This window comes from Opisthocomus hoazin, chromosome 19 (genome assembly GCF_030867145.1).
Source record: "Opisthocomus hoazin isolate bOpiHoa1 chromosome 19, bOpiHoa1.hap1, whole genome shotgun sequence".
Taxonomy (NCBI): Eukaryota; Metazoa; Chordata; class Aves; order Opisthocomiformes; family Opisthocomidae; genus Opisthocomus; species Opisthocomus hoazin.
The window spans coordinates 6,447,405-6,473,315 of record NC_134432.1 but is presented as its reverse complement, the minus strand read 5'-3'; the positions used below and the strand labels follow the sequence as shown (position 1 = coordinate 6,473,315).

Below are 25,911 nucleotides of genomic sequence, written 5' to 3'. Positions count from 1 at the left end.
TGCTCTAAATGACATTGAACGGCATTCCCGTCATTTGCCTGTATCTTTGCAGACAGTGCCACAGATCCCATTTCCCACTTCACCCACAACGAAACGCAGCCTCTGCTTGCTCTGCATCCAGCCCGACACCGGCGGATGGCTGAGACAGCCGCCGCTTTCCGCAAACCCAGGGTCAGTTCTTCCCTCTTCTCATTCAATTCACTTTCTGAATATAAAACTCACAAAGGGTTCTGCTTAATAGACATGGCACTGTACCAAGTAAGTTATAACTCGGAGTGTAGAGAGAAGACGTAAATAAAAATGTAGTTTTCCCCATAAAGAATTAAAAACCAAGCAACTTAGCAAGCAACCAAGAAGGCAGAGCTCCAAACTACTGGGAAACCATGGTAAGCCCAGTACCAAAGCAAGGGCTTTAGCAACCCTCTGGTAACCGCCGTGTTTGCCCTGTATTCTCCCCACACCTCCGAGCCCCAAACCACACGTTGCTCCAGTGAGGTCTGGGTCAGCCCTACGCCTCGGCTGTGGGGCCGGTGGGGACCTCTCCTGTGGGAGTGGGTGTCTGTGGGTGCTGGGCTGCTGGGTCTGATGCCCACGGTACTGCTCCCCAAACTAGCACTCAACAAGCCTGCTCTTAGGGATGGGGGAGTGAGTGTGGACCTGTGCAGGCGGTGTGCCCTGCGCATCAATTATCTAACGAGTGTCCGCATCATCTCCCGATCAGATCTGCGAGCTCACCTGAACCAAGAGCATCTGTGGCTCTTGGATACCTTGTCATTACCAGTTAAGTTGCCTACAGTTGTCTTAGGGGAGACTTGATTTTTTTCACAGGATCCCAGCATGGCAAGGGTTGGCAGGGACCTCTGGGGATCCCCCACCCAACCCCCTGCCCAAGCAGGGTCACCCAGAGCAGGCTGCACAGCACCGCGTCCAGGCGGGGCTGGAATATCTCCAGAGAAGGAGACTCCACAGCCTCCCTGGGCAGCCTGGGCCAGGGCTCCGTCACCCTCAGAGGGAAGAAGTTCTTCCTCGGGTTCAGCTGGAGCTTCCTCTGCTTCAGTTTGTGCCCGTTGCCCCTTGTCCTGTCGCTGGGCACCACTGGAAAGAGTCTGGCCCCGTCCTCCTGACCCCCACCCTGCAGATATTTAGAGGCATTTCTAAGGTCCCCTCTCAGCCTTCTCTTCTCCAGGCTGAACAAGCCCAGCTCCCTCAGCCTCTCCTTGTAGCAGAGATGCTCCAGTCCCCTCCTCATCCTCGTAGCCCTGCGCTGGACTCTCTCCAGTAGCTCCTCATCTTTCTTGAACTGGGGAGCCCAGCACTGGACACAGCACTGCAGATGGGGCCTCACCAGGGCAGTGTAGAGGGGGAGGAGAACCTCCCTCGACCTGCTGCCCACAGTCGTCTTCTTTTCAGGAACATCACTCCCATTCCAATAACACCATGACCAGGATGAACTTCCAACGCATCCTTCCCCACCCCTGCGTGTTACTTTTAAGTGTAAACTCGCACCATCTCAGGGACGGGGAGCATTTTCACTCCCAAGAGTGTCAACTCCTATTTCGGATGCACCTGCACCAAGGAGGTCAAAGTCTCTTGAACACTTTCTCATGGCAGAGTCCGTGTCTTAGGAAAAACAGACATTCCCAGGAATGATAACAGTTCACTTCCAAGAACACTGTGACTAAGGAGCAAGCACTTGGTGACTCATCCCGGTCTCCACCGACTGCAGTGATGAGACTCCCACGAAGAACGAAGGCAACCCGGAGCTGCTCGCTCGCGGGGCAGTGGCTCCCGTACCAGCATCTGCAGACAGGCAGAGGAACGCTGCCCTGAGAGCCTGATCAATTTAAATGTTAAATACATCCCACCACTGAATCCTCCAGCACAAAATCCACAAGAGGATCAGATGTCACAAATCTATTTCATTTCAGAAGCAAAAAATTGCTCTGCGTTAGCTGTTTCTAGGGCTCCAAAATTCACTCACCATGCCCAGCTCCATTCCTTAACTGTGTCTCCCGCAAGAGACAAATATGCTTCTTAAATACATAACTATGTGGGTTTAGCTGAAGCAACCGAAGCAGCAAGACGGAGAGGGTCCTTCTTTATAAGGTATGTCTGGCTCCCTCCAGCCTTTGGCTCGGTTTCCCATTTTAGTTGCAGCTTTCTAATCAACAGAGCTTTGAACTCTACTGCGCAGAACGCTTCAGATCTCCGAGGGGAAGTAACCACACGCAGCCACCACAGTCTTAGAAACTCCACACACCGCACACCTCCCCTGTAATTTTAACATTAAAGATCTAGCCTTTTGGGAGGTCTGTCAGTCTAGGTCCACCAAAGGAAAAGCGCTCGTTACTTGTTCCTCCAGTTCTTCATTCACACATTCGGAGTCGCCTTCTGCACTGACACCACCAGTGGAGCATCTGCATCTGACAGGAGAAAACAAACAAGAGGACAAAATCCCCCAAACTCGGGAAGTTCCTCACTTGTAACCATCTGATTATGAGCAGTAGCTCATTTTCAGTAGCCAGAATCCTCATTTAACATGAACGGTTCCTTATTTCTCCATTTGTCAACCAGCCATGACCATTTCTGACGCATTTCTTCCAGCCCTGTGATGCCCTTACGTGACAGCCAGCTACTCCCACTTGCCTGAGGAGAGGAGATCTGGAGGCCACGGCTGGCTTTCCCAGCCATCTCTCTACAGCAGATGAATTACCCCATGGCTGGAATTGCTGCCGAAATAGAGGCGTCTGCATCACCTACACGCTGTCATGATGTGGTCCAGACAATAATTCAAATTGCAGAACCAATTTATGTTTTGGTTCATAGGTCAGACAAAAAAGCCAAGTCAACCCAAAATTTGCTCTGCCCCAGTTCCCTCCCTGTATCAAAAGCAGGGGGCAAAGCTTCATTTCAATTCAAACAAGACAGTTGTTTCACTCCGCAGGAAATATTTTGCTTCACTTTCGGGGGAAGGTCGGTATCTAGAGCTTATCTTCTGGTGGTTCTTCGCCAGATTTCAGACAGACTTGATTTAATAAAACAGCTAATTGAATTAGGTGCCTCGCATGTAGGATCGCAAGGTACAGGCCAGCAATCTCTGAACTGTAGTCTCTGGTTTGGATCTGCTGTATTACTGTGACAGCATGCGATATTACATCACAGGGTTAGCTCTGCTAATTTTATTTTCTCTAATATCCCTGCAAAAGCTTATCACAAGCATCCGGCTAAGCATTCAATGCTGACTTCATGTTTCTCATTTGATTCTTCTAGAGAAAAGCTGGAATTCCTCAGATGCCATTGGCTGAGCTCACCCCTGCCTGGGATCACTGTGTTAAGCCATACCTCGGTCTACACGGCCAACGACATCGTTACTGAAAAGGAAAACTTCAGAGATCAGACACAAATCCAGCTGGAGAATGAGCTGCACAGGCAGAGCGCTGAGAAACTGCCGTGCTGCAGCGGAGAAAGTGAGAGGAAGAACAGCGGGTAGAGTAAGAGCGCCTTGAAAGCATTTCAAGTTATCTAGAAAAAGAATCTGTTCTTTTCCAATGGCAGCTAAAGTCATTCTTGAGCTAAGGGCAAAAGAGATCCCTTCCATTCTGAGAAATGCGACTTATGAAAACATAAGAGGAAACCTCACAATTTCGCTAACGCATGCTCTCCTTCTCAGTGAGTCAGAAGTTCACATTCTTCTGATGCAGCCTCCCAACTGAAAACAATCCCCACACTTCAAGCAGAAGAATAATAAAGCACACATATGCTTCTTATAAAACAATCCTTACAAATAACCACGGCTTTTGTTTTCATAATGGCTAAAATTCATCATTTCCCCCCCAAAAAACACAGATCAAACAAAATGTACTCTCGCTAACAGAAAAGGCTCGCTTGGCTGAGCAGAACAGCCAATAACCTTTTCCTCTGATTTTCTCAGTGCTTTTTGCCAGCGAAGAGCAAGGCGAGCGGCACCCGGACGCGCCGGGCAGGCACAGCGCACCCCAGCCCTGGCACCGCACGCAGGGACCGGCCTCTGCCCCCGCGCTGCTCTCCCACTCCCTGTGCCCGGACACCGCAACCAACATCCCAACGCGGAACGCGAGCAGGAGATGCCCCGCAGATCTGGTGCCAGCTAAAGAAATAAAAACGAAACCTCACCAAGAAGCCACCCAGCTTCGGGAGCATCCTCACACAGGGCCCACGTCGACCCACTGGCAGGGAGCAGAAACATCCCTCGCCCTCGCACAGCGGCAAAGGAGAGCATCTCACCCCGTCGGCCTCGCCACGCATGTGGGTCACCGCCTCAAGCAAACAGAAGTCATTTTTGGATATTTTTGGGTACTTTCAGTACACCCTGGCTTGACAAGGGGTACTGCACATATTTTTACATAAGTGGCAACTCTAAAAATAATACTAAGAAGTTGCGTTCTAGGCAGGTAATGAAATCCAAATTAATAAAAAGTCTAAAAATACAACGATCGTTAACCTTCTGCAAGTAACTGGCAACACTTGCCATGGTTTCCTCACCCGTTAGACGGCTATACCCTCAGTCTCAGGGGTACTACACACCAGGGGGACCACACACTCCCGGCCACAGGAGGACTCGGCGCTGGGAGTCGATGGGGCGCACCGGGGGGAGGACAGCAGCGCACTCCCTCCTTCCCGCCCAATTTTTCACACCCTCTCCCTACACCTTCACCACCAGGCACAGCCAGAGCGGCAACTGAAGACACTGAGCTCGGTGGATCCCTGTCCTGCCAAAACCATGGCTCGTGTTCTTACCTATCGAACTAAAAAATGCAATTTTGTCATAAAATATTTCTTTTCCTCCAAAAAGTAAGCCAAGCTATTTTTACTTATTTTACCCAACAGCTGCATGCATTTTTTCAATGGTAAAGAGAAATGGGTTTTGTGCCCATAAAACACCCCGGTGTTGAGGAGGGGAGGGTAAGGAGCGAGTCACCGGGCTCCCAGCACGCTGACCACACTGGCTGCGCTGGACCCAGCCACTCCTCCCGCCCCACAGCCTCCGCAAGCCGGGACCAGCAGGGATCGGCCATAACCAGGCGGCATGTCCATGTCCCTACGCTACGTTAATGGCACTTTCACTGCAATGGGAATTCAGGGGTCTAAAAACAACATTTAAAACAGCACTCCAGAAAGCTAACTATTTCTTCTTTCAAGCTTATTAATCCTGCAAAGGTGAAGAAAACTAATATTGTCCAGGATCAAAGGGGGAACTTAGTACTGAGACTGCTGGGAACAGAGCAGTAGCCGGCCCAGTGGGCTGAACTGCAGGCTGGGAAAGAAGAATCAGATGCAGAGTACTAGCATAAAGCTAAAAAGATATATATTTTTTTTCCCCCTCCAGACATCTCTGGAAATCCCCATGTTCTAAACCTAAGAACCTTTAACTGTCCCTTCTAAGTAGTTTTCCACGAAAAAACCCAACTGTTAACACTAAAAGCCATAGCACATGTTCTGAAGCCATCCAGATTTCTTTTTAGAGCAGCAACAATAGCTTGGTTCTTGTTTAAACACCATTTTATGCCAGTTCCTCACTGCTGTGTACCCCAGAAGCACCAGCAGATGCTGACTGGGGGCCAGCACCTCTCCCCTGGCGAGGCCAACGCGTGCGGCCACGCTGCCGAGCTCCGCCGGGACGGACCAGGCAAGCAGCGCTCTGCGGACCCAGCAGCGCCGCGGCTTCGTCCCTGCCAGCGCGGCAGAAGGCCCCCGGGGCATCCCGCGTCCCCTCGCGCCCAGGGATTCCTGCGTCCGTTACCTACACAGCTCCGGAGCTGGTACGGCGGAGTCAGGTGTGTCATACCAGACGCACCGTGCGTTTCCATCTGTGGCTGGATAACCCAACCGCCCAGAGAGATCGCTAGGCTGGACCTGAGCAACACAGCTTGAGCCTGAAGAACGCGTCAGCTTGTCTGCCAGCATTTCAGAAGCATATTAAAATTACCCTTTCAGTAAAGTAGAAATTCATTTTTTCTGTTATTTTCTCACTAGCTGTGACTGTTCAGATCACTGCAGACAGGTAATCAGGTTCAAGTAAACTTTGTTCTATAAATATTCAAATCAGAAATAATTTTTAAGAATAGAAGCTGAAATAGAAACTTATACATGTTAAGAATTCCTGATGTTGGCAAAGTATTTAGACTGTGTTTAAGCCCACGGTAAAATGCACAGCTATAAAGCTTTGGTCCACTTTCAGTCGCCCAACACGAAGGCTCCGACCTTCTGCTGAACAAGTCCGTGCACTTTGTCCCATCCCGATCCCCTGACACCAACACGTTCCAGCCAAGGCTTCACACTCCACTACCTCCTTGCAGGAGCAGCTCCAGGGATGAAATTCTCACCCAATAAAGCTGACACAAAGATTTCCATACACATCAACTAAGGAAGCGTTTTTCTTGGCTGGGGTCCACACCTTAACTTCTTAATCCATTTTTTAATTTATGCTTAATTTTTGCTTAAATTAAGGAGAGCTTCACCTAAATTAGGGTTCATGTGAGCTTTCTATGAAGTTGTGCTACAAAACGCTTCACCAGAGCATCCAAGACACTCCAAACCTTGTGGCCCATCGGAGTGATGATGGGAACGTTTCCCTGTCGCGTGTTGTGAGCAGTTCAGCTTATCCAGCAAAGTACATAAAGGTGCTACCGAGCTTTCTCGTGGGAGCGCAGGGCTGCAGCTCCCTGGGAGGGGGAAAAGGTGTGGGAAAGTCTTGTACCACACTGCTGGAAAACCCTGCCAAGCTCTGCCTAAGCGGAGAAGATCATGGCAGAGGTACGTGCGGGGAAAGCAGGAGCGCACACCAGGAACAGCCATCTCCTTCCGACATGCCTTCTGTGCAGTCTGGGACATTGCTCTTCAGAAAAACTGCTTCTGCAGATCATCATACACTGATCCAGTTTTCTACAGGTAGAAAACCAGGGGGGAAAACAGGACTGCAGCACCTCCGAGTTTTCTGGCGTTTTCTCTTTCCGGAGTCGGGCTATCGTAACAGCTCTAATCCTTCCCTTAGCACACAGACGGACTGGCAAAATCTAGAGCTGGCAGCTGAGGAAAAATGCCAATTAACAGTGGGTAGAGACAAGATTTAGCATCTTGCAATTGCAACTGAAACTAACTTTTCCAGCAAGCAAAAAGCCCACAGCTTTTATTGTCCAACGCTCGACAAAGGTGGAATCGAAGGAGTGTGGAATCCACGACTACTGGAACAAGGCTAAGAAATTTAAGAACGCATTACATTTTGCCACTTGCTGCTTTTAGTATTTGCTTTGAAATTCACAGCTTTCCAGTATCTGTGTAAGAATTCCTCTTCGTATGCTCTACCCAACACATGTTAAAACTTGTATGAATCTTTCCCACTAGTTAAAACACAAAACCAAAAAAACAACGCTTAAATCTGCAGCAGATATTAACGCCATCTCCCCCAGAGCATGGGTATTTTCAGCCTTAACAGATCTCCTGAGAAGAAAGAACACTCAAATGAATGCCTCCTCAGATGTTATCTCTGTCCATTTTCTGTAAACCCGATGTGTAGGAATCACCTACAAATGCTTCTTTTCTCTGTTCGCTTCCACACCTTCAGTCTGCGCACCGGGGGAGGATAACAGGACGGCGCGTCGGCCAGCCCACCGGCAGGATTCCACCCTGCATTCCCGGGTGCTGATGACAGTGCCCTGCACCCCGCGGGAAGCCACCACCCGCCTTCCGGAAGGCTCTTGGCCGTTGCTCCAAGGCGAAGGCAACAGTGGGTAACCAACGACCACCCCCTCGCAGGTCCCGGTCACAGCTGGCTTCTTTTCTGTCCCTCAGGCTGTGTTTTCAGGAGGTGGTATCTCCACCACTACTAACAGCTCCGGGCGCTCCTCCTTTCCTCCTCCCTCCTCGTCCTCTGCCCGCGTGGGCAGCCAGGCTGCGAGCGACAGCCGCGCGGCAAGGGCAGGCGTGGGCACCCAGGGGCCAGGCTCTGGTCGGGCAGCACATCGAACCACACTGATTTGCTATAAATGCTAACCTAAGAAAATATCACAGCTCGCTTCTAATCAAAAATATCGCTTGTAAAGCAGCTTTTCCGCTTCCCTTCAGGTTACATATAATGTAATTAAAAGACTCAACTAAATCAAGTGGAGCATGATGAGGAGCTACTGGAGAGAGTCCAGAGGAGGGCTATGAGGATAAGGAGGGGACTGGAGCATCTCTCCTACGAGGAGAGGCTGAGGGAGCTGGGCTTGTTCAGCCTGGAGAAGAGAAGGCTGCGAGGGGACCTTAGAAATGCCCATAAATATCTGCAGGGTGGGGGTCAGGAGGACGGGGCCAGACTCTTTCCAGTGGTGCCCAGCGACAGGACAAGGGGCAATGGGCACAAACTGAAGCAGAGGAAGCTCCAGCTGAACCCGAGGAAGAACTTCTTCCCTCTGAGGGTGCCGGAGCCCTGGCCCAGGCTGCCCAGGGAGGCTGTGGAGTCTCCTTCTCTGGAGATATTCCAGCCCCGCCTGGACGCGGTGCTGTGCAGCCTGCTCTGGGTGACCCTGCTTGGGCAGGGGGTTGGGCTGGGTGACCCACAGAGGGCCCTGCCAACTCCTACCATTCTGTGACTCTGTGAAGTGGAGCAGACCCATTTGTCCAGGCTGAATCGAGCTCTCTGCAGGCAGAGGGCTTGCTTATGTTGAAGAAAATAACAATAAGATGTCTGTACTATAAAATTCCTTCTTTTTCTATAGCTAATTACAGCTCAGAGTGTTACGTTAAAACTCTGTCTCCAGTACTGACACTCAGTATTACCCAAGAAAGCAAGAATCTTCAAATGATGTGTTCTTCACGCACATCTCTGCTCCTGTCGCTGCTTTTGAAACTCCCACCCTGAGGTGCCAGGAGCAGTACCAGTGCCTCCCAAATGCGCCCCAGATGCTGAATCTGCTCCCTCCACGCACAAAGCTCCCCCAGTGACCGCCAGGCAGCCAAACACTGCTCCGCACACCGGCTGGCTCACCCCGCTCTTCTCCAGCACACGTCGCAGACCTCACACGCAGGCTCAGGCAAAAGCCTGCCCGGCAGCTCACGGTGTGCTGCCACTGACTGATCTTTTCAGTTTTTTCGGTACTAGATACAAGGCCAAATAAAAGATAACGCTGCTACTTAAGATAAAAGCAGCGATGTCTATTCACTTGCAAAATTTACAGGTGCACCCTCTTAGATAAAATAAAAAAAAAGAAAAGTTTGAGAGGTCCTGCACAAGACTTGCAAAGTTGTAGCTCTTGGGAGGTTAAGTTGAGAAGAAAGGCTACCTGTCAGCTCACCAGCACCGTGTTCGAGGAGATTTGATGGTTTCCATGGCAACGGGGAGGGTAACGTGGCTGCCCGGTCCCAGTTCTGACTGACGCACATCGCAAACAATCGTTCTCTTCCTGTTCATACGACACAAGAAAAACAGGATGCGGAGAGGTGTCGATCTGAACGAACAAGATAAGCCAGCTCACTGACATTGCTAAAAGTGTAAGACTTAGCTAACAAGATGTTATAGATTTTCTGTGGGAACAAAAAAAAATCCAACTGCTGCACTGCTGAATGTGATTAAGTTCTGCATGGAAAGCTCCTTTCCCCGAACCCACAGGAAGCCGTCGAGGAGCGGTTATATGAGCCATGAATACCAATGGAAAGGCTTTTTAGTGTGAGGTGCTGAGTTACACCGCTGAATCAAAATTGAGAAAAACAGCTTAGTGTGCAATATCCTGCCACCTCCCAAGACCGCGTTCAGCTCAGGCCCCACTGATGGGGTGGGCTACAGAGAACCAGGGCGCTGCAATGGTCCCACTGCGAGACAGGGAAGCCAGGCTGGGTTATAAAGCAGTTTGTCGCAGCGAGCACCATTTCACAGGCGTTTCGCAGCTCCACGGGCTTTCACTCAACCCGAGTAATCATCGCAGGTACTCTGAAGAGTTCTAAATGTCCATCAGTGCCTGAGAGGGAACCTCATCCCTCCTCATCGCAACTTCGTCAGCGAGGGAACCTGCAACACGGCCAAACCACACAGCAGAGCAGGGTGCTGCAATCACTGCCGCCCACTCCCTAACCCGAGCTGGTGCAGCCCAGCAGCATGCTGCAGCTCCAAGCAGAAAGCCAGTTCTTGTCCAAAGAGCACAACAACGTCGTGGCGGGGGTGGTTCTGGAGCTGGGGACAGGTGCTGGCCTTCACAGCCATGCTCTTGTCACCCATACGCATGGGCAACGCACCCAGCCAGAAACACCCAGCTGTGGGGCACGAGAATGACAACGCGACCAGGGACGGGTTGAAAGCTCCGCAGGTGACGCAGTGGCAACTTGTGTTTGCTTTAATACATCCCCCCTTTTCATCTGGGAAAAGAGAACTCCCCACAAGCAGGGAGAAAGGATAAGCTGTACTTAGAGACAGGTATATCAGGAAAAACTAAACCAAGTACGGCCCAGAAAGTTCATTGCCAGTGGCTGCCCTGCCGTGGTAGCAGGAGGAATGGGGTGTTTGGAGGTGGAACAGCTGAGAGGCTGGAAGTGGGTCATCCCTCTCTGTTTTAGGAGACATTGGAGTACACAAACTGCTCCGAGCAGAATGGTTTACATGGAATCAAACAAAATATGAAGGGGAAGGACAGTGTGCTTCAGCCTGACTTTCCTGAGGGGTCATTCCTGTTTAGGAACTACCGTGGACTGGAGTTCAAGTCTCCTCAGTCTTCAGCCTCAGAGGAAAATCAATACCGCTAAATATTTTGGTGTGGGATGTCCAAGAATTAGCTGAGAACTGTCAAATAGGAAAGTTCAACAGTCTTTCAGGTACTTGTTTGTTCATAGCTTCACCTATTTAAAATGAACATATAATTTAAAATACAGCACTCATTATGGTCTTTTGCGTGTCATCATATCCCATGGAAGAACCAGAGCATCCGCCACAGTGCTCCGACCACCCAAAAGTCCCATCGTGTCCCATCGTGTCGTTGTACACTGCCAGAGACGAGGCCTGATACTAACCATACTTTGGTTGATGGTACGTCGGCCACCACAGACCCACCTGAGCACATGGTTAGAATGATAATGATGTAATAGAGAATGTAAAACTCTTAAAATTGAAAATGAGTACAATCAGATATTGAAGTGAAGGATAATAAATATGTGGATGCAGTAACTGTTTAAACAAGTGAGCAGCGGAGGTAGAAGGAGGTAGACTGAGACAGCTCTCCAAGGAGAGCACCACGCCATTGCCAGGCATTAAAAGATCCAAGTGCCTGTGCACTGTCACAACAGCTCCATCCCGCACAGGGATCATGCAGCGTGAGAGATGTCACTCAGTGGAATAACCACCTGCAACAATTCTTTGTGCTATCATAGAATCACAGAATGGTTTGGGTTGGAAGGGACCTTGAAGATCATCGGGTTCCAACCCCCCTACCATGAGCAGGGACATCTCCCACCAGACCAGGTTGCTCAGAGCTCCATCCAACCTGGCCTTGAGCACTGCCAGGGAGGGGGCAGCCACAGCTTCTGTGGGCAACCTGGGCCAGGGCCTCACCACCCTCATGGGGAACAATTTCTTCCTGATATCTAATCTAAATCTGCCATCTTTTAGTTTACAGCCATTCCCCCTTGTCCTATCACTCCACACCCTTGTGCAAAGCCCCCTTCCATCCTTCCTATTGGCCCCTTCAGGCACTGGCAGTTGCTCTAAGGTCGCCCGGGAGCCTTCTCTTCTCCAGGCTGAACAGCCCCAGCTCCCTCAGCCTCCCACCCAGGAGCTGCAACAGACTTCGTGAGCCGTAATAGCTTGCAGCTGGTGCAGAAGCAGCTGGCTTTGGACCTCAGGGAGCACCAAAGCAAAAACATTAGGAAGTCCGTACTGGGTTCCCTGGCACTGCAAAAAACATCACCAAGTTCGACACAAAGCTACCTGAACAACCTAACACTCTCTCCATGTGCTTGTGAGCTGCAGTTACCTGAAATCCTTTCCAAGTGGTTGCCCTCCTCCACCACCATCTTCTTTCTTTCAAAGACAATTGAAAAAAAGCTCTTTGAAATCTCCCTGTCAGACTTGTACACAGCCAAGGACATGTTGATCTCCCAGGTGCAATCCTTTTACAGTCCCTGCTGTGACCACTTCAACACCTTCTTGCAAGTCGGTGATGCCACCAAGACATTCCCTGCAGCAGCCGTGCTGAACGAAGCACTGTCCTACAGGGCTGCCCTTCCAAGGTGACAGCCCTCCACGTTTGTGTTTTTCCTTCCCCACACGGAGCAGGTGTTGGATTCCTTGGCAAGCACCCCCCAAGCAATGCAGTTTGAGGCACAAAGACGCTGCTCTTCTTCCGCACACGGGCTCTGGGCAGCGAAGCGGTTTGCCCGCAGTCTCCCTCAGAACCCCCACGGCAGCGAGCACAGGAGCCCGACTCCAGCCTCCCTCATTTGCACATCGGAATGGTTCCGTCAGATTTACCGATTGCCTGTGACGGACTCTAGCCCAGCACCAGCAACTCCGGCAGCCCTGCGTGCAGCCCCAGCGAAGGCACAGGACCAGGGAACTCCCAACACCCCACAAGCCGTGCCGGGAGCCTCCGCGCCTGCCGGGATGCCAGCTCCACCAGTCCCGTCTCCTCAGCGCTACCAAAAACCCACCCCACGGTCAGGAGTTCTTTTACAAATCAGTTCTCTGCGAGCAGGCCTGATTCCCAGCGTCCTGCAGGAAACAGCAGAGGAGTTCCGCTACCTGCGGCATCCAGACCAGAAGACACAGGGTAGAACGGATCTGTACAACAAAGTGCATTTCTACTTACTTCTGTGTAAATTCTGTTTTCCCATTTGGTGCACATATTTAAGTCAGTATCAGTGGAACAAAATGGAAACCCAGGCACTGTCTCTGGCTTGGCTGCTTTACAGATCAGCTCCCAGCCTTTCATTCTAGGAAGCGAGCGACCGCGAAGCCTCATGACAGCCAGAAGCCCCCCTCTCTCAGTCTGACTCGCTGTTTGCCTTGGAAGTGGCCAGGTTAACACCGTCCCATTCAGCCTGCACGGGAACGCGGGGCAGATCGAGAGAGGGAAAGACAGACAGAGACAAAGACGGACAGAGAGACGCTGCAAAAGGCTGCGAGACAAAGCTCGGCGGCGGGATGAAAGAGCATGGAACGAAGGCAGGACCCAGCCAAGCCAAACAAAGTTTTCCTTGAGTGATTACATCTGCTGGAGAGTCCCCAGCTTGCACTCTCCTTGCTGAGAAATTCTTTTAATTGTGTCTAGAACATTTTAAAAATCCCAAGAAAAGCTCTGCTGTAATCATGGAAGCACTGAACTGCGTGAACTTTTGTTATGCTGAGTTACTGATAGCTTGCTACATACTTCTTGAAGGAAAAGCTGAAAATTGCTTTAGAGAAGATTTTTCTGAGGTAGAGCCCTAGGAAGGGAAAACTGATAATAAATCTTAATTTCTTTTTCCCCAAGAAAAAACAAACAATTCAGAAAAAGTCTTCTCCCTCCCAAAGTCTGTGTAGCTAAGCCCAAAGAGCATCCAGCAGAAAAGGAAAAGAGAGAGCTCCTCAAACCAGGCAAAATTAAATAAGGATAAATGAGTGATCTGTAGAGCCAAAGCCCACAACCCTGTGAAACGGCCTCCCTCCCTGGAAGTCACCCGGGACGGCAGCTCTTCCGCAGCCCCGACAGCCGCTCACGGCTCAGCTGCGCAGCGGGCAGTGGGGCACGAGCCTACATCCAGCCCCTACGCCAAGACGGCACCGCGTGCCAGGCTGCCGCAGGCATCAACCTGTACATATGAAAATCAATACTGGTCAGCCAGAAAGACACATTAATATTCAGCAATTTTCAAGTTGGCTAAAAGAACCATGATCCTGACTCGATGGGATATGCTCCCGGGGTTATCCGAATGCCGCTGGCCGCTGGCTTCACATCACGGGCCCAACTCTCTCGGCTGCAGCAAACCTCCTGGCAAACCCCCCTCAGCTTCCAGCCCGTCTTCCCAGCATTCGTTTGTGCCCTACCACTCACTAGGACAACCAGAAACGCCAGCCAGCTGACAGACTCCAGGCACCTAATTTTCTCCTCCACAACCCAAACCTCTGCCTGCATATATCAGCCAACTAGATCTTTGTATTTACCAGATTGGAGGGTCAGCCATTGGAAGGTGCTGCAAAGGTGAGGCTCAATGCTAAAAGACAAAAAAAAATCATAACCACAAGGTGCGTGGAGCTGGCCCTCGCCTCGCCACACTCGTGTGTGGTACCCAGGATGGTGAAACACAACTGCGAGGGACACCTGACACCTCTGCACCCATGAAACACCCGCCCAAAGCTGTGCTTTGGCACACACACGTCTCTGCAGTACTTTGAATTAATACCCGGCTGTATTTCACCACTTTGCTGGTGCACAAGCAAAGGGACTCGCCCTCGTTACACCTCCGTTGCACATCGCACGCGAGGGCAGTTACACCAGCCGGCCCGGACCCTCCCCGCGCCGCAGCTCGCCCTGCTGCGATGCAGAGAGCCCTTCCCGGCCCCGGCGGGCTCTGGCCCTCCGCAGACCGTTCACAGGCCAGTCCCAGCCAAGCCCCTGGCGATGAACCAACCTGGCCAAAACACGGAGCAGTTCTTGCTGGGCCAGTGAATTGAACCAGCTCAGAGATGGGTCCCAGGGAGCAGCACTGCAGCGAAGCGGATGACTCGGGTACCCAGGATAGGAACGAGGACGTGAGGGGGAAGGGCAGGGAGCAAGACCTTCCCCTTGCAGCTGCACTTGAGCCAAAACACTCATCTTTCCTTATAAAGGATAGAGATACACATTATTAATTATATTACAGGTAGTGATGCGCATTCTTCAACGAACTGCAGGGTAGCTGGCTGCAACACTGTGCTTGATGTGCTCTACGGTGCAAAAGAAAAGGTTCCAGCTTAGGGCAGAACTTGCCCCTCAGCCACCAGACAGGATCTCCTGGCCTGCTGCAGCACCACACAGCCAGGTGACGATGCTGCCGCACCTCGAGCGGGAGTTACGGGCGCCGCTGCAAGGACGCGAATGCACAGATGGGTGTCAGCATCACCCAGATCGATATTTTAAATAGCACGCCTTCCAGTACCTTTAAAACAGTATCTGTCCTTAGGACAGGCAGCTGGGACAGGCAGAACCTCCTCCTCTGCTCAGCTCTTCAGGAAGCACAACCACCTCTCCAAGGCCAGGACCGTGCCATTTAGAAACACCAGCTCAGCATCCCCTGAACGACGCTTCGACAAAGAGGCGGAAGGAAACCTCAGTGGACAGAAACCCCAGCAGCTGCTAAGGCAGCTGGAGACCCTCAGCCCCCCACCACGCCAAGCAGAAGACTACAAGATGGGGAGCCTGACCTGACCCGGTGAGCAAAGGGAGCGATGGCTCTCTAGCCCCTACCACAGGGTACGGGGAATAAACAGTCTGATGGACAAGGAGCACAGTCTGAAAACATCTACGGCAATAACCTCAAGCTTGAAAACCATGGAGGGTTCCCTAAAAACCTGTGGTTTGTCGGGGAGGAGGTTGGGGTTTTGTTTTATGCTGATTTGCCTCTTGTTTTTCTCTTAGTGGATAACATTCATTTCCAGTAACCGTCGGCCAAAGTGGAAAAGGATTATTTAACAATAAAGCGCAAGAATCCATTATGAGCAATGGCAACCCATGTGCTTTTATGAAACAATAACACACCAACATAAAATAAATCAGTGCCTTTTAATTTAACAATGTAAATTACCCTCCCACCTGCTGTGAATCTCCGTAAGGAGAAAAAGCTGGCTGCATATTTACCAAGCTGTCTATCCCCGTCTCATTCCGAGCTGGCCTAAGGCCCTGGGGTTAGACTGTAGGACTCTGTCATCTCTTGCACTCGTATGACCTAAGAAAGGGAATGTGGCCTTTTTCCCACAAGCCCAGAGTGAGAACATCATAAAAGCTGAACTTTAGCCCCCTTTTTGGGCAGGCAGCACAATAGCAAGGAGGATGCTGTTACTCCCTGGAGGCTCCGCTGCTGAAAAACATCACCAAGCTCAAGTAAAAGGTCAGTAGTTAGGATTGCATCTCTTGTTTTCTTCAGTTTTCCTCCTCCGTCAAAGGCAGTCAAACATTCTTTGCACACCCCCCCTCCCTCCTTCTGAGAAATGCAGGAAGGAAGTGCTTGCAAAATAGTTTAATTTAAAAGAACGCACATACACAGAGCAAGCACTGCTTTAGTCTCGGGGCAGGACGTTGCCACTGCCTCCCAGTTCCCACCGAAACACAAATGAATCCCTGCAGCGGCCGAGTCGTTCCACTCTCCCCGCACACAACCAGAGGCCACGTTTTCCCTCCCAAACCCTTTTGCCACGGGGCAGGGACCTCAGGCGCGAGGATCTGTGGCTACGTGCCGCAGGCGACCCGCTCCGCTCCTGCCAAGCACGCGGCACCCAGCGGGTGCTCGCCGAGCCGGAGGGGAGGACGTCTGCCCCGGGAGCACGAGCTGCAGGGCCAGGGACAGGAGGAGGCAGCAAGCCCTGCCACCTCTCCAGGTGCCGCGTGGCAACCGTCACCGAGAGGCAGTAACGCCGTCCTGGGCTGTAGGGCGCAGTTTTGCCTCCAGCCTTCCTCATTAACTCATGCTTCTTCGATTTCACAGTGTGTTTTTCCTCCAGGGTTACCTGGACCTGGCTAGAGCTTGCGAAGGTTGTCTGGGACTGCTGGATTTAACTTGACCCTTGTCTCCACTGGATTTATGTGAAAGAACCAGAGTGGGAGGAAACAGCTCTTACACCCCATCCCTTTTTGCAAAGGGGAATGTAGAGGCCAGCAGGCAATTCACGGAAAACAACTCCGTTACCGATCAGCTCGCGTCCTATGACCACAATTCCAACCCAGACATGACTCTTCTCAGTCACACAGCGGTTTTGCATCCCTGGGCAAACAGCACTCACTATCACAAGCCTTTTCGGAGCCTGGCAGTCCCAAGGTCTTGTCCTCCCTTGAGCCACGAACCGTGACAGCCGCTAGCACATGTCAGAGGGGCTCGCAAGTCCCTGCCTGCTTTCACTTCTTTGAGAATCACCAGCCCTCCTAGCCACAGCCTCTCGAAATAAACACCTCGGCCGCTGGCAGCTTCTCCCAGCGCAGCAGCCCTCTTGCTCGGCGGTTTCGGCGAATCTGATCATGTTACTGCCGCCCCGCGTTCCTTGCATTGCTCGGCTCGCACGCGGTGGATTGATTTCAAGTTGGCACTCTTGTACTTAAAAGGGTCACTGTCAACAAATCACAGTCCTGTCTCTTTTGTTTAACCCGTTGCTGTCACAGCGCATAATCAGATTAATGAAATAAATACGAGATCAGTGCATGGAGGAACTGCGCAGAAGTGCACCCCTTACCGCTGCCCCTTACCGTGATGTCTTCTGCCACCAGACAGGATGGTCAGGACCAGCAAAGACACAATACATTATTTTCCAGAAGGAAATTAAGAAATTTTGCATGGTGTTAACGTGAGCACTTTCCCATGTACAGTCAAGCAGCTTCACAAGGGGGAAGATTCATACTTTCACAAAACAGGGAAACGAGAGTGCCAAATGCCACAAGCTGTCTGGGGACTTCGGGTCTACGGCAGGACCTGAAACTAGGTTGCTGAGTTTTGCTTTTCTTCTTTTACAGTTGACAGCGTCAATGGACAGCAGCTACTTTCAGCCCTGATCAGCAGAGAAACCTGACTTTCTGTAGTTCTAGGCCGTTGCCCTGATGGGCAAGTTTTCTGGTGGTATTGTTTTCATAACCATGCAGCGATTACTGCTGTTTATTATCCTGCCCACCCCCGTAACTTTTACCTTCTTTTCTTTTTCAGATGGTGTTACTCACGCACATTTCTGGTAGACTAAAAAATAACTGTTAGCATTTCAGAAATGCCTTCAGATTTTAAATGAGAACTCCATAACACTGCCTTCTGTAAAGACTTCAAATCAGAAATAATTTCTATCCCACAGAGTATTGTAAAGGCATTTCAGGAGCTTACTCCCCACCCCACGCCTGCTGCAAGCCCAGACAAAGGACAATAAAAACGTGAAACAGAGGAGAAGGAATGGAATAACCACAGAAAGGCACGGCTGCTGGGCAGGCGAGGTTGCTTGTGCAGGTAGCCAGCACGGAGCTGGGGATTTTTTTGCTTATCAAGACTGTTAAAGAGTTAAACACTGTTTTTTACATGATAAAAAAAGTCTAAAAAGCATCAACTGCACTGAAAGACGTTTTATGAATAAAACCACCACACTGGCCCGTACGCATATGGGGTCAGAGTGGCCAGATTTCAGCAGTACACAATTCGCTTCCGGAAAGTCTTCACCAATTATTTCCACCACTCTAGCCTAAAAACCTTATCATTAAAACAACATACTCTTTATTTAATTCCAGAGCTTACACTCACATTCAATTTTCATCCCAACTTCACCAAAACGTAGCCTTAAGTAAATACTGTTCTGACTCTGAGCATACTGGGCACGCTGCAGAAATTCCAGACACTGGATTTGTTCAGAAAGAAGCCAGAGGAAAGGTTGAAGGAATCCTGCAATGTCAGTTCATTCAGGAAAAATGCAACCCCACAAAATATTATTTTCTTACACTATGAGCAATTGCTGCAATTTCAGGGTAAGTTGTAAATTTACCCTTAAGCTGGACTCGGACTTGAATTTTACCCTAAATCCTCCAATGACCCAAACAGAGAAGTCTTGGAGGTGTTTTAATTCCACACTAATTTAGAAGCTGATGTGCTTAGCTGACTTGGAGGTGTGGGCTCAGACACAGAGCACAACCCAACATGGGCAGCATCAATCCGAAGCGAGGAGGGCACGTGTAATTGCTGGGGTGGTTGACAGTCTTTCCACCTTCTTCTCCCACTCCCGAGTACAAACCAGTCCTCTCGCTGTTGGACGGAACCTACCAGGAGGGAGCTTTGGAGTATCTCAGGGCAAAGAACAATAGGGTGGCTGCCAAAACAGCTACTGGAAAATGCAGAGTGAGAACATGGTAATGCAGACAGGGCTCTATCTGTGTGGATGCTCACATCCAGAAAGGCTAACCTAGGCGCTCAGCCTGACAGGCGAAGTGTTCAGGCTTGATGTAAGGAAAACGAAGCCTCAAATATTGAAAAGTTGTTTCTCCATCAAGTTAGACTCTTGATATTCTGTCATAGCCAGTTGTACAATAGGCTTATACAGTGATCTTCAGAGGTGTTTCAGTGATTGCTCATCATCTTTTAACAGCCGATCTTTGCAGGCTTTTGCTATTAGAACCAACATTAAATTCCCAGCTCAAAGTTGGTGAGAATACCAAAGCCATAGTGAAAAAAAAAAAACCACCTAATAGCCGTTTCAAGGAATGGTTAAAAAAAGGTTTCAGAGCAGACAGGTCTGAAAATATCATCTAAACATTGTAATGCAGCTTTTAAACAAAACCAGTAATACAAGAAAGACATCAGAGCTGAGTTCTGAGCCTTTTCTTGGAGAGAGGCACCGAACCATATCCAGCAAGGGTGATTCACTTACAGGGGAGGCCTCCACCTTACTTATTTCCTCCTCCTTTAAGGCATCCCAGATAGCGTTTGCCTCATCCCTGCCCTACCCTGACCTGTCAGAAACAACAGCCGCTTCCTTCCCCTGTGGCCAGACACACGGCCTGGGGGGCTCGGGACCAGAGAGCAGCCCCCATCACTTCCTCAGTTTAAGGCTCCACAACCTGTCCGTGCAGGAGCTTCTTTACTGAACATCAGCCCTCTTCCATCTTTTTCCCCAGTTTTCCTTTGTTAAGCTGCTGCTTCTAAAGAGGAATATTGATCCCTGAAGTACTTGATTACAAGGGGAAGGGAAGAAAATCCTCAGCAACCTGCTGCAAACACAGCCTACCAGCGAAATGGGCTTGTGGGTGAAGCCCAGCAGCTTGCGCTCACGCTGCCTCCAAAGCGTTGATGCAAGATGTGTGTTCTCCCCGCTGCGCTGCCGTGGCTGTTTGGCTGGGCTGGGTGATGGATGCTGGAGAAGGCTGCGTCTGGAAACGTGCTCCGAAGTCGACAGGAAGCCGAGGGGGCCGTTGCCAGCACTTCCTTCCTGCACACACGGGGAGGACAGACTGGGAAAAACCTTGGCTGTCTCCTACCCTGAGAACAGTGCTACCTTTCCAGCTGGATTACAGTAAAAATACTTTAATCTTTCACAAGATTATAATATCCTTCCTCTCTAAGTATAGCTACAGCGGTAGCTAAGCTTAGATAATGAAACGACAATGTAGAACTTAATAGGTGGCTACAAAGGGCTGGTGCTGGAAGCTGCACAAATGGAGGTCCAAATTCGAAGATCCCTATCTTCAGCCAAGATGTAAATCATCAGTGGATCTGACCTGTCTAAACCAGTACCTCGACTCCAAAAGTAACCAGTCCTAAGCACTTCAACAGAAGGTGTAAAATCCACACAAGTAGCACAGTGGAAATGTGTCCATCTGGACAGCTTCATTCCTGGGCCTGTTTTAGAGCGTGGCTCTGACCTCGAAGCACAACGCTTGTAACTCCTACAAAAAATAAACACTGCAATGAGAAATGTATGACTATTCTGACCACGTGATCCACACGTTTCTCACGAGCACCCAGGATGGTTTGTGTTATGGAGACTTTCCTTGAACATCTTCTTCCAAAGACCCAGCCTCTGGGTCCTTCTGAGGATGATTCATGAATCTGCACGACATCCTGGTGCGTAATCATCATCTGTTCACAGCAATAAAAACACATGCAGAGTATTAAAGAGCAGATATTCCATGCTACCACAGGAATTTTCTGAAAATTTTCCATTCTTGAACTCCCACATTCAAACCCAGAGACAACAGCAAGACCTTCAGTGCAGGCAGGTGTTCAGAACCCCAGACCCATCAACCTGCTCTGCCCACAGCCACGTGAATGGTGACAGCAAGAGGGTGGTGGCTACAAGGACCACTCTCCCTGCTATCGCAGCACGGGGATGTCCTAGCAATTGCCTCAGGCAGATATTGTCTGGACGAGTTTGCCCAAGCAAGTCTGAAAAAGGGAGGAAGAAACTGTTGGGACTCTTGACAATGAAAGAAAAAGCCCCAACCTTGCGAGCAGACAGCTCTCATAACAGCCTCTGCTTCTGAAAAAGGAATCAGAGACCTCACCCATTAACAAAGAGTGGGGAACACCAGAAACTGTGAACCAACAGCCCTCGCATCAGAACCAAGACTGCCCCTTCACACATCCAGAAAAGCGCAGAGGAGGCAGAGCAGGAGCCTGGGAGCCTGTCGGGCACCGCTGCCGGCCCCCAGGCCCCTCGCCTCTGCGGACACTGCCAGAGGCGCTGGACGGTACTGATCCCAACACCAAAGATGGGGATGGAAGAGGAGAGAACATTTATGGCAGGACTGAGCCACAATAAGTAACAAATTCTTGTCCATCCTATCTCTCCAGCAAGAACCCTAACACTGAAACTTCATGAGACGTACACGAAAATGGCACGTGTGCGCATCTTCCTGGGCCTTGCTTCACAGGGTAAAGCAATTACAAAAGCAACTAATGAGAAAACTAAACTACAGATAAAATCTGAATGAGTTGTGTAACACACAGCAATACAAATCACGTGTTCTTCTGAATGAGTGAGAAGATATAAACACAGTTGTTATAAGCAATTTCAACCTGGAATATAGTTGTAAGAATGCCGATATCTAGACGTGCACCAGGAAACCTCAGAGATCCAGTAACCATCACAGCACACAATTTCGCATGGAATTCACAGGTTTTTCTCTATTTGTGATGCAGCATTCTCCTCCAACAGCACTAAGGAAAAGAAATGGAATGCAAATCTTGCTGAACGATGAGGACAGGCAAACACTTGGACAAGCAGAAAACTCACCAGCGGGCTGATGGCTGGAGTCACTGTCCCGATCCATCCTCCCGAAGGCGGCACCGAATCAGGAGGCTGAGCTTAGAGGCCTACAGCTCAGAGTTGGTCGCCCAAGCTCGTGCTTCTGAAAAGAAAAAATGTGGTGTTACTGCCAAACTGCAGGAACTTTGCCCTGTGTGACAAAGCAAGTATCTTGTGTGCGGTCTGTTGCCTTTGTGTCTATGGAAGATAGTGGAGAGACTGCGTGCATATACAACCTTGCGTAGATGTCACAGCACATCGCCTGAAGATCAGAGAACTAAAGGGTGAAGCGGTGAATTAAGCCAACCAAGAAACACTGAAAAGTGGCATCTGAAATCTCATGCAAATAACAACACCATGTAGCAAAAACAACATCTGGATTCCTGGAACAGGTCAACATGAGCATTCAGATTTCCATCGCACAAACAGGAGTCTCTAACACTGTTTACTTGATTAACCAAACAAAAAGCAGACTTATCTAACCTCCAAACTGGACAAATAGTCCACGTGAAAGTATGTTTTTGCTGTAGCTAAACAGCTCCTCCTCTTTGTTTGCTTGCCCTTCCACTCCTCACATCTCGACCGTGGTAGAGTTGGGAACAGAATCCATGTCTCCCAAATCCCAGCCCAGTGCCTTAACCACCACATCCTTCCTGCTGAATCACATCGCAGAATTGTTTATCAGGAAGGAAATTCCCCCAAGAGAGTACTCACCCTGAGTGTGCTGCTGGAACACAAATGCTTAGAAAAATACAAATGGACTGGCAGTAACAACAAGTGATTTCAGTCACTGCGCACCAGGCTGAAGGCAGACACCAGTATATCGGGTTTTGTTGTTCGCAGCAGGGCAAGCAAGGCCCCATCGAGCAGGACATCGCACAGAAGCAGACGCGCACCCGGATGTCCTCAGGGTAACAGCCTCCTGCTCCTTGACAGATGATACGTAACTCTGAGGCCACCCATCCCACGTTTAGTGCCGAGTGTAGTCACTCGGGGGGGGTCCGAGAGGTTGATATTCTTACCAGGCACCATGAAGGTCACCTGCGGTAGCATCTCACGCCAACCTGCGAAGTGCAAGCAGCTGTAATGCGTGATCTAGCAGGTCAAAACTAACCTCAGCACGTCGTACTAGCAAAGGACTTTTGCTCTCTTTAAGGACTTCAGCTAAAAAAAAAAAAAACAGCAGGGCGAGGGGGAAGATACCAAAAGTGGAACAAATATGTTTTCGCCTAAACACAGTTGACCCCATTAGTCGCCCAGAAAACAAAAAGGGTTGCAATTCGTTCGTGATCTGTTTGAGGACACAACCCACTGAAACAGCAAGGTCACAGTCCAGGGCTGTGAAGAATTTGGCTCTGCTCGGCAGTTGGGCAAAGGAGCAGAATTTCCCCATCGCAAGCAGTGGCTCTCCAGGTTGCGTCCCGCGAGGTCCCGTCACAGCGACCGACACAAACACGCTTGGGCAGGTTCCCAGAACTCTGAAGGTTTCTTTTAGGCTCCCTTTCAAATGTCGCTGTATAGAACCTCCAGCAGGACTGATGCTCGAGGGGCAGGGAACCAAAGCCCCAATCTCGACATCCTGGGGCCCCGTTATAGACCTAGAGCAGCTCTTGAAGTGCCCATCACAAGGGCTCGCCGCCTCCCGAGCAGACCCCACGCAGGCGTGCTCGGCCCGGTGCGCGGGGCTGCCCTGGGCCCATGGGACAGCTACGGGCCAGGTCCTCCCCACAGACACGGCCGAGCCCCACAGGCAGGCAGTCTTCTCCCCAGAGAAGCCTGCTCTGAGGGCAGCCATCCCACTGCACACCCACATAAGCACCTGAAAGCTTCTGTTCCCCACAACCACCTCCTCTGTTTGCTCATTAAGCTTCAAGACTGACCCCCACTGACCCCCAGTCACGCCAGAAGCACCTCTGAAAGCAAAGGCAGGGAGTATCAGTGCTCCTCTGGAGACACAACGCCCTTCCAAGGGCACTTTCGGGGGATCCACCTACCCCATGAGGACAACCTGCACCTCACCTGACCATCCAGGCTCCCTGTCTGATCAGTGCAGGGACCGAGGCATCTCTAGGAGCTCACCCAAACAGGGATGACTTGAAGAAGACACCGACAGAGCAACCCGCTTCTCTGGTGGCTGTCTAGGGAGGCTCGGTGGCCACATCAGATGAAGGCATCCATTTCCAACCAGCTGAACCCCACCCTCTGTCCTGACTTTTCCCCAGAGCTGAACACCCTGGGCTTTGCTGTCCCACAGCACATCGAGAAACACATCAGAAAGTGTCAGGCAAGGCTCCAACATCAAACAAAATCAAATGCCGCTGCTCTGAAGTTTGGTATTTTGTATCTCTCACCTACTCATTCTTTCTGTGTTGCTTTAACTGTCTACAGTTTTCGTATTTATCTTAATATATCTACACAGATACGAGAGTCAGATGGAGCCAGACTCTGCTCAGTGGTGCCCAGTGACAGGACAAGAGGATTAGGGGAAAAAAAAACCATGGGATTTTTTTGGTTTTTTCACTGTATGAGGGATCACACACCGGAACCGGCTGTCCAGAGAGGCTGCAGGGTCTCCGTGCTGACCGGACAGAGTCCGGAGCAGCCCGCTGCAACTGACCCTGCTCTGAGCACGGGGTTGGAGTGGGCGATCTCCAGAAGTCCCCTCCAACCTCAACTATCCTGCCACTCTGCAGCACCCTTGAAGACTGTGTAAGAGAGGACTCCTCGCATTTAGGATGTACACAGTTGAAGACAGCCAAACGTTCTCACCCAGGGTAACGCCTGACATTTCCAGAGAAACTATTGTGCCATCCCCAGCCTGTTCCCCGTTCTCCGCCCCACCAGGAATCACTGCTTGCTGCAGAACACCTCCCTCAGTTTTGTTCTGCACCGCTTTGTAGTTTTTCGCAGCACTAGCATCAGACACATTCAATAATTTACTACAGCGAAAGTTTCTTGCCAGAAGACACTTTGAGGCACTACTTCCATTCTTTTGAATGGTAAAAAATGTCACAATTTCTCCTCAAGGCTTCTTTCAACCTTGTCATTATCTAAAAACCCTCAAGCCTTGCTTTTTTACATCATAGGAGAGTAATTTAGGACTTAATATTAAATGTAATTCACTTGTTCTTCACTAGAAAGGCTATTCTCTCATCCCTTGCCTGCTTTTTTTGTAGTCAGGATCAAGCCTCTGTTTTTTCCCTATTAAGTCAGCCCCCACTTAGGTCGAAACCAAGTGTGTCCAGAGGGAGAACGTAACTCCCCATCGCTAATCCTGCAGGATGTTGCGATCAGTTTACAGCGGTGAATAATGGCACGCTAGAAGGTAACTGCTGTTACAAACGTCTTCTGCTTGGTTCAAAGCATTCTCCGTGCAGAAATCCAGCACAGAACAGCTCAGGAAAAAGGCTTCTGCAGAGAGCTGCCAAACTGCTCCTCCAGGGACTTCGGATTTTCCTCCAGAGCAGGTGGGGGCCCTGCTGAGCTCTTGATTTGGGGACTAGTGCCTTGCAGGAGCGTTTTGCTTCGTGTTTAAGCAAAATGAGCTAATGGCTGCACCCAGTCATCCCGAATAACGCCCACGGTCTGAAGCAGAACGGACCAATGTCTAGCAAACGCCCAAGCCCTGCCCTGCCCGCAGCTCCGAACCACCCCAAGGTGAGGCACCATGCAGGGGGGTGGGGAGCCTTCTTCACCCAACAGTGTGAGCAGGGTTCACCTCCTGCTTCCCCAGCAGCAGCTGAGGCCACAGCCACCACCAGACAGGGAACTGGAGGCCACCAGTTCCCTTCAGAGTGACGCTAGTTCAAGCAGGGCCATCAAGCAGGGCCATCGCGGGGCTGGGGCGAACCACAGACTCCTGAAGGCTCAGCTTCAGGTCCACACCAAGACACACAGCATCCCCCTCTCCTGACAGCCTGTTCACCCTTGGCAGGGTTCACTCCTGTGCCCTGCCACACTGGTGCTCTCCTTAAAGCCCAGCA

The 25,911-nt window shown here is 50.5% G+C and overlaps 1 protein-coding gene across 2 annotated transcripts in view; it reads right to left on the bottom strand.

The window, feature by feature from the left end:
• EXD3 (exonuclease 3'-5' domain containing 3) overlaps positions 1 to 22,830 on the bottom strand; it is a 235,023-nt gene extending 212,193 nt beyond the window's left edge. Inside the window, exons 1-3 of one of the 2 annotated variants that reach the window (XM_075439348.1) lie at positions 22,643 to 22,830; positions 21,917 to 22,031; positions 9,300 to 9,419 (exon numbers count right to left, since the gene is read on the bottom strand). In XM_075439348.1, the coding sequence (XP_075295463.1) occupies positions 9,300 to 9,419; positions 21,917 to 21,953 (157 nt within the window). In that variant the 5' untranslated portion in view covers positions 21,954 to 22,031; positions 22,643 to 22,830. Of the gene's footprint in view, positions 1 to 9,299; positions 9,420 to 21,916; positions 22,032 to 22,164; positions 22,183 to 22,642 lie in introns of those variants that run through there. The other variant, XM_075439349.1, reaches the window with a different exon arrangement.
• Positions 22,831 to 25,911: the final 3,081 nt, after the last annotated feature.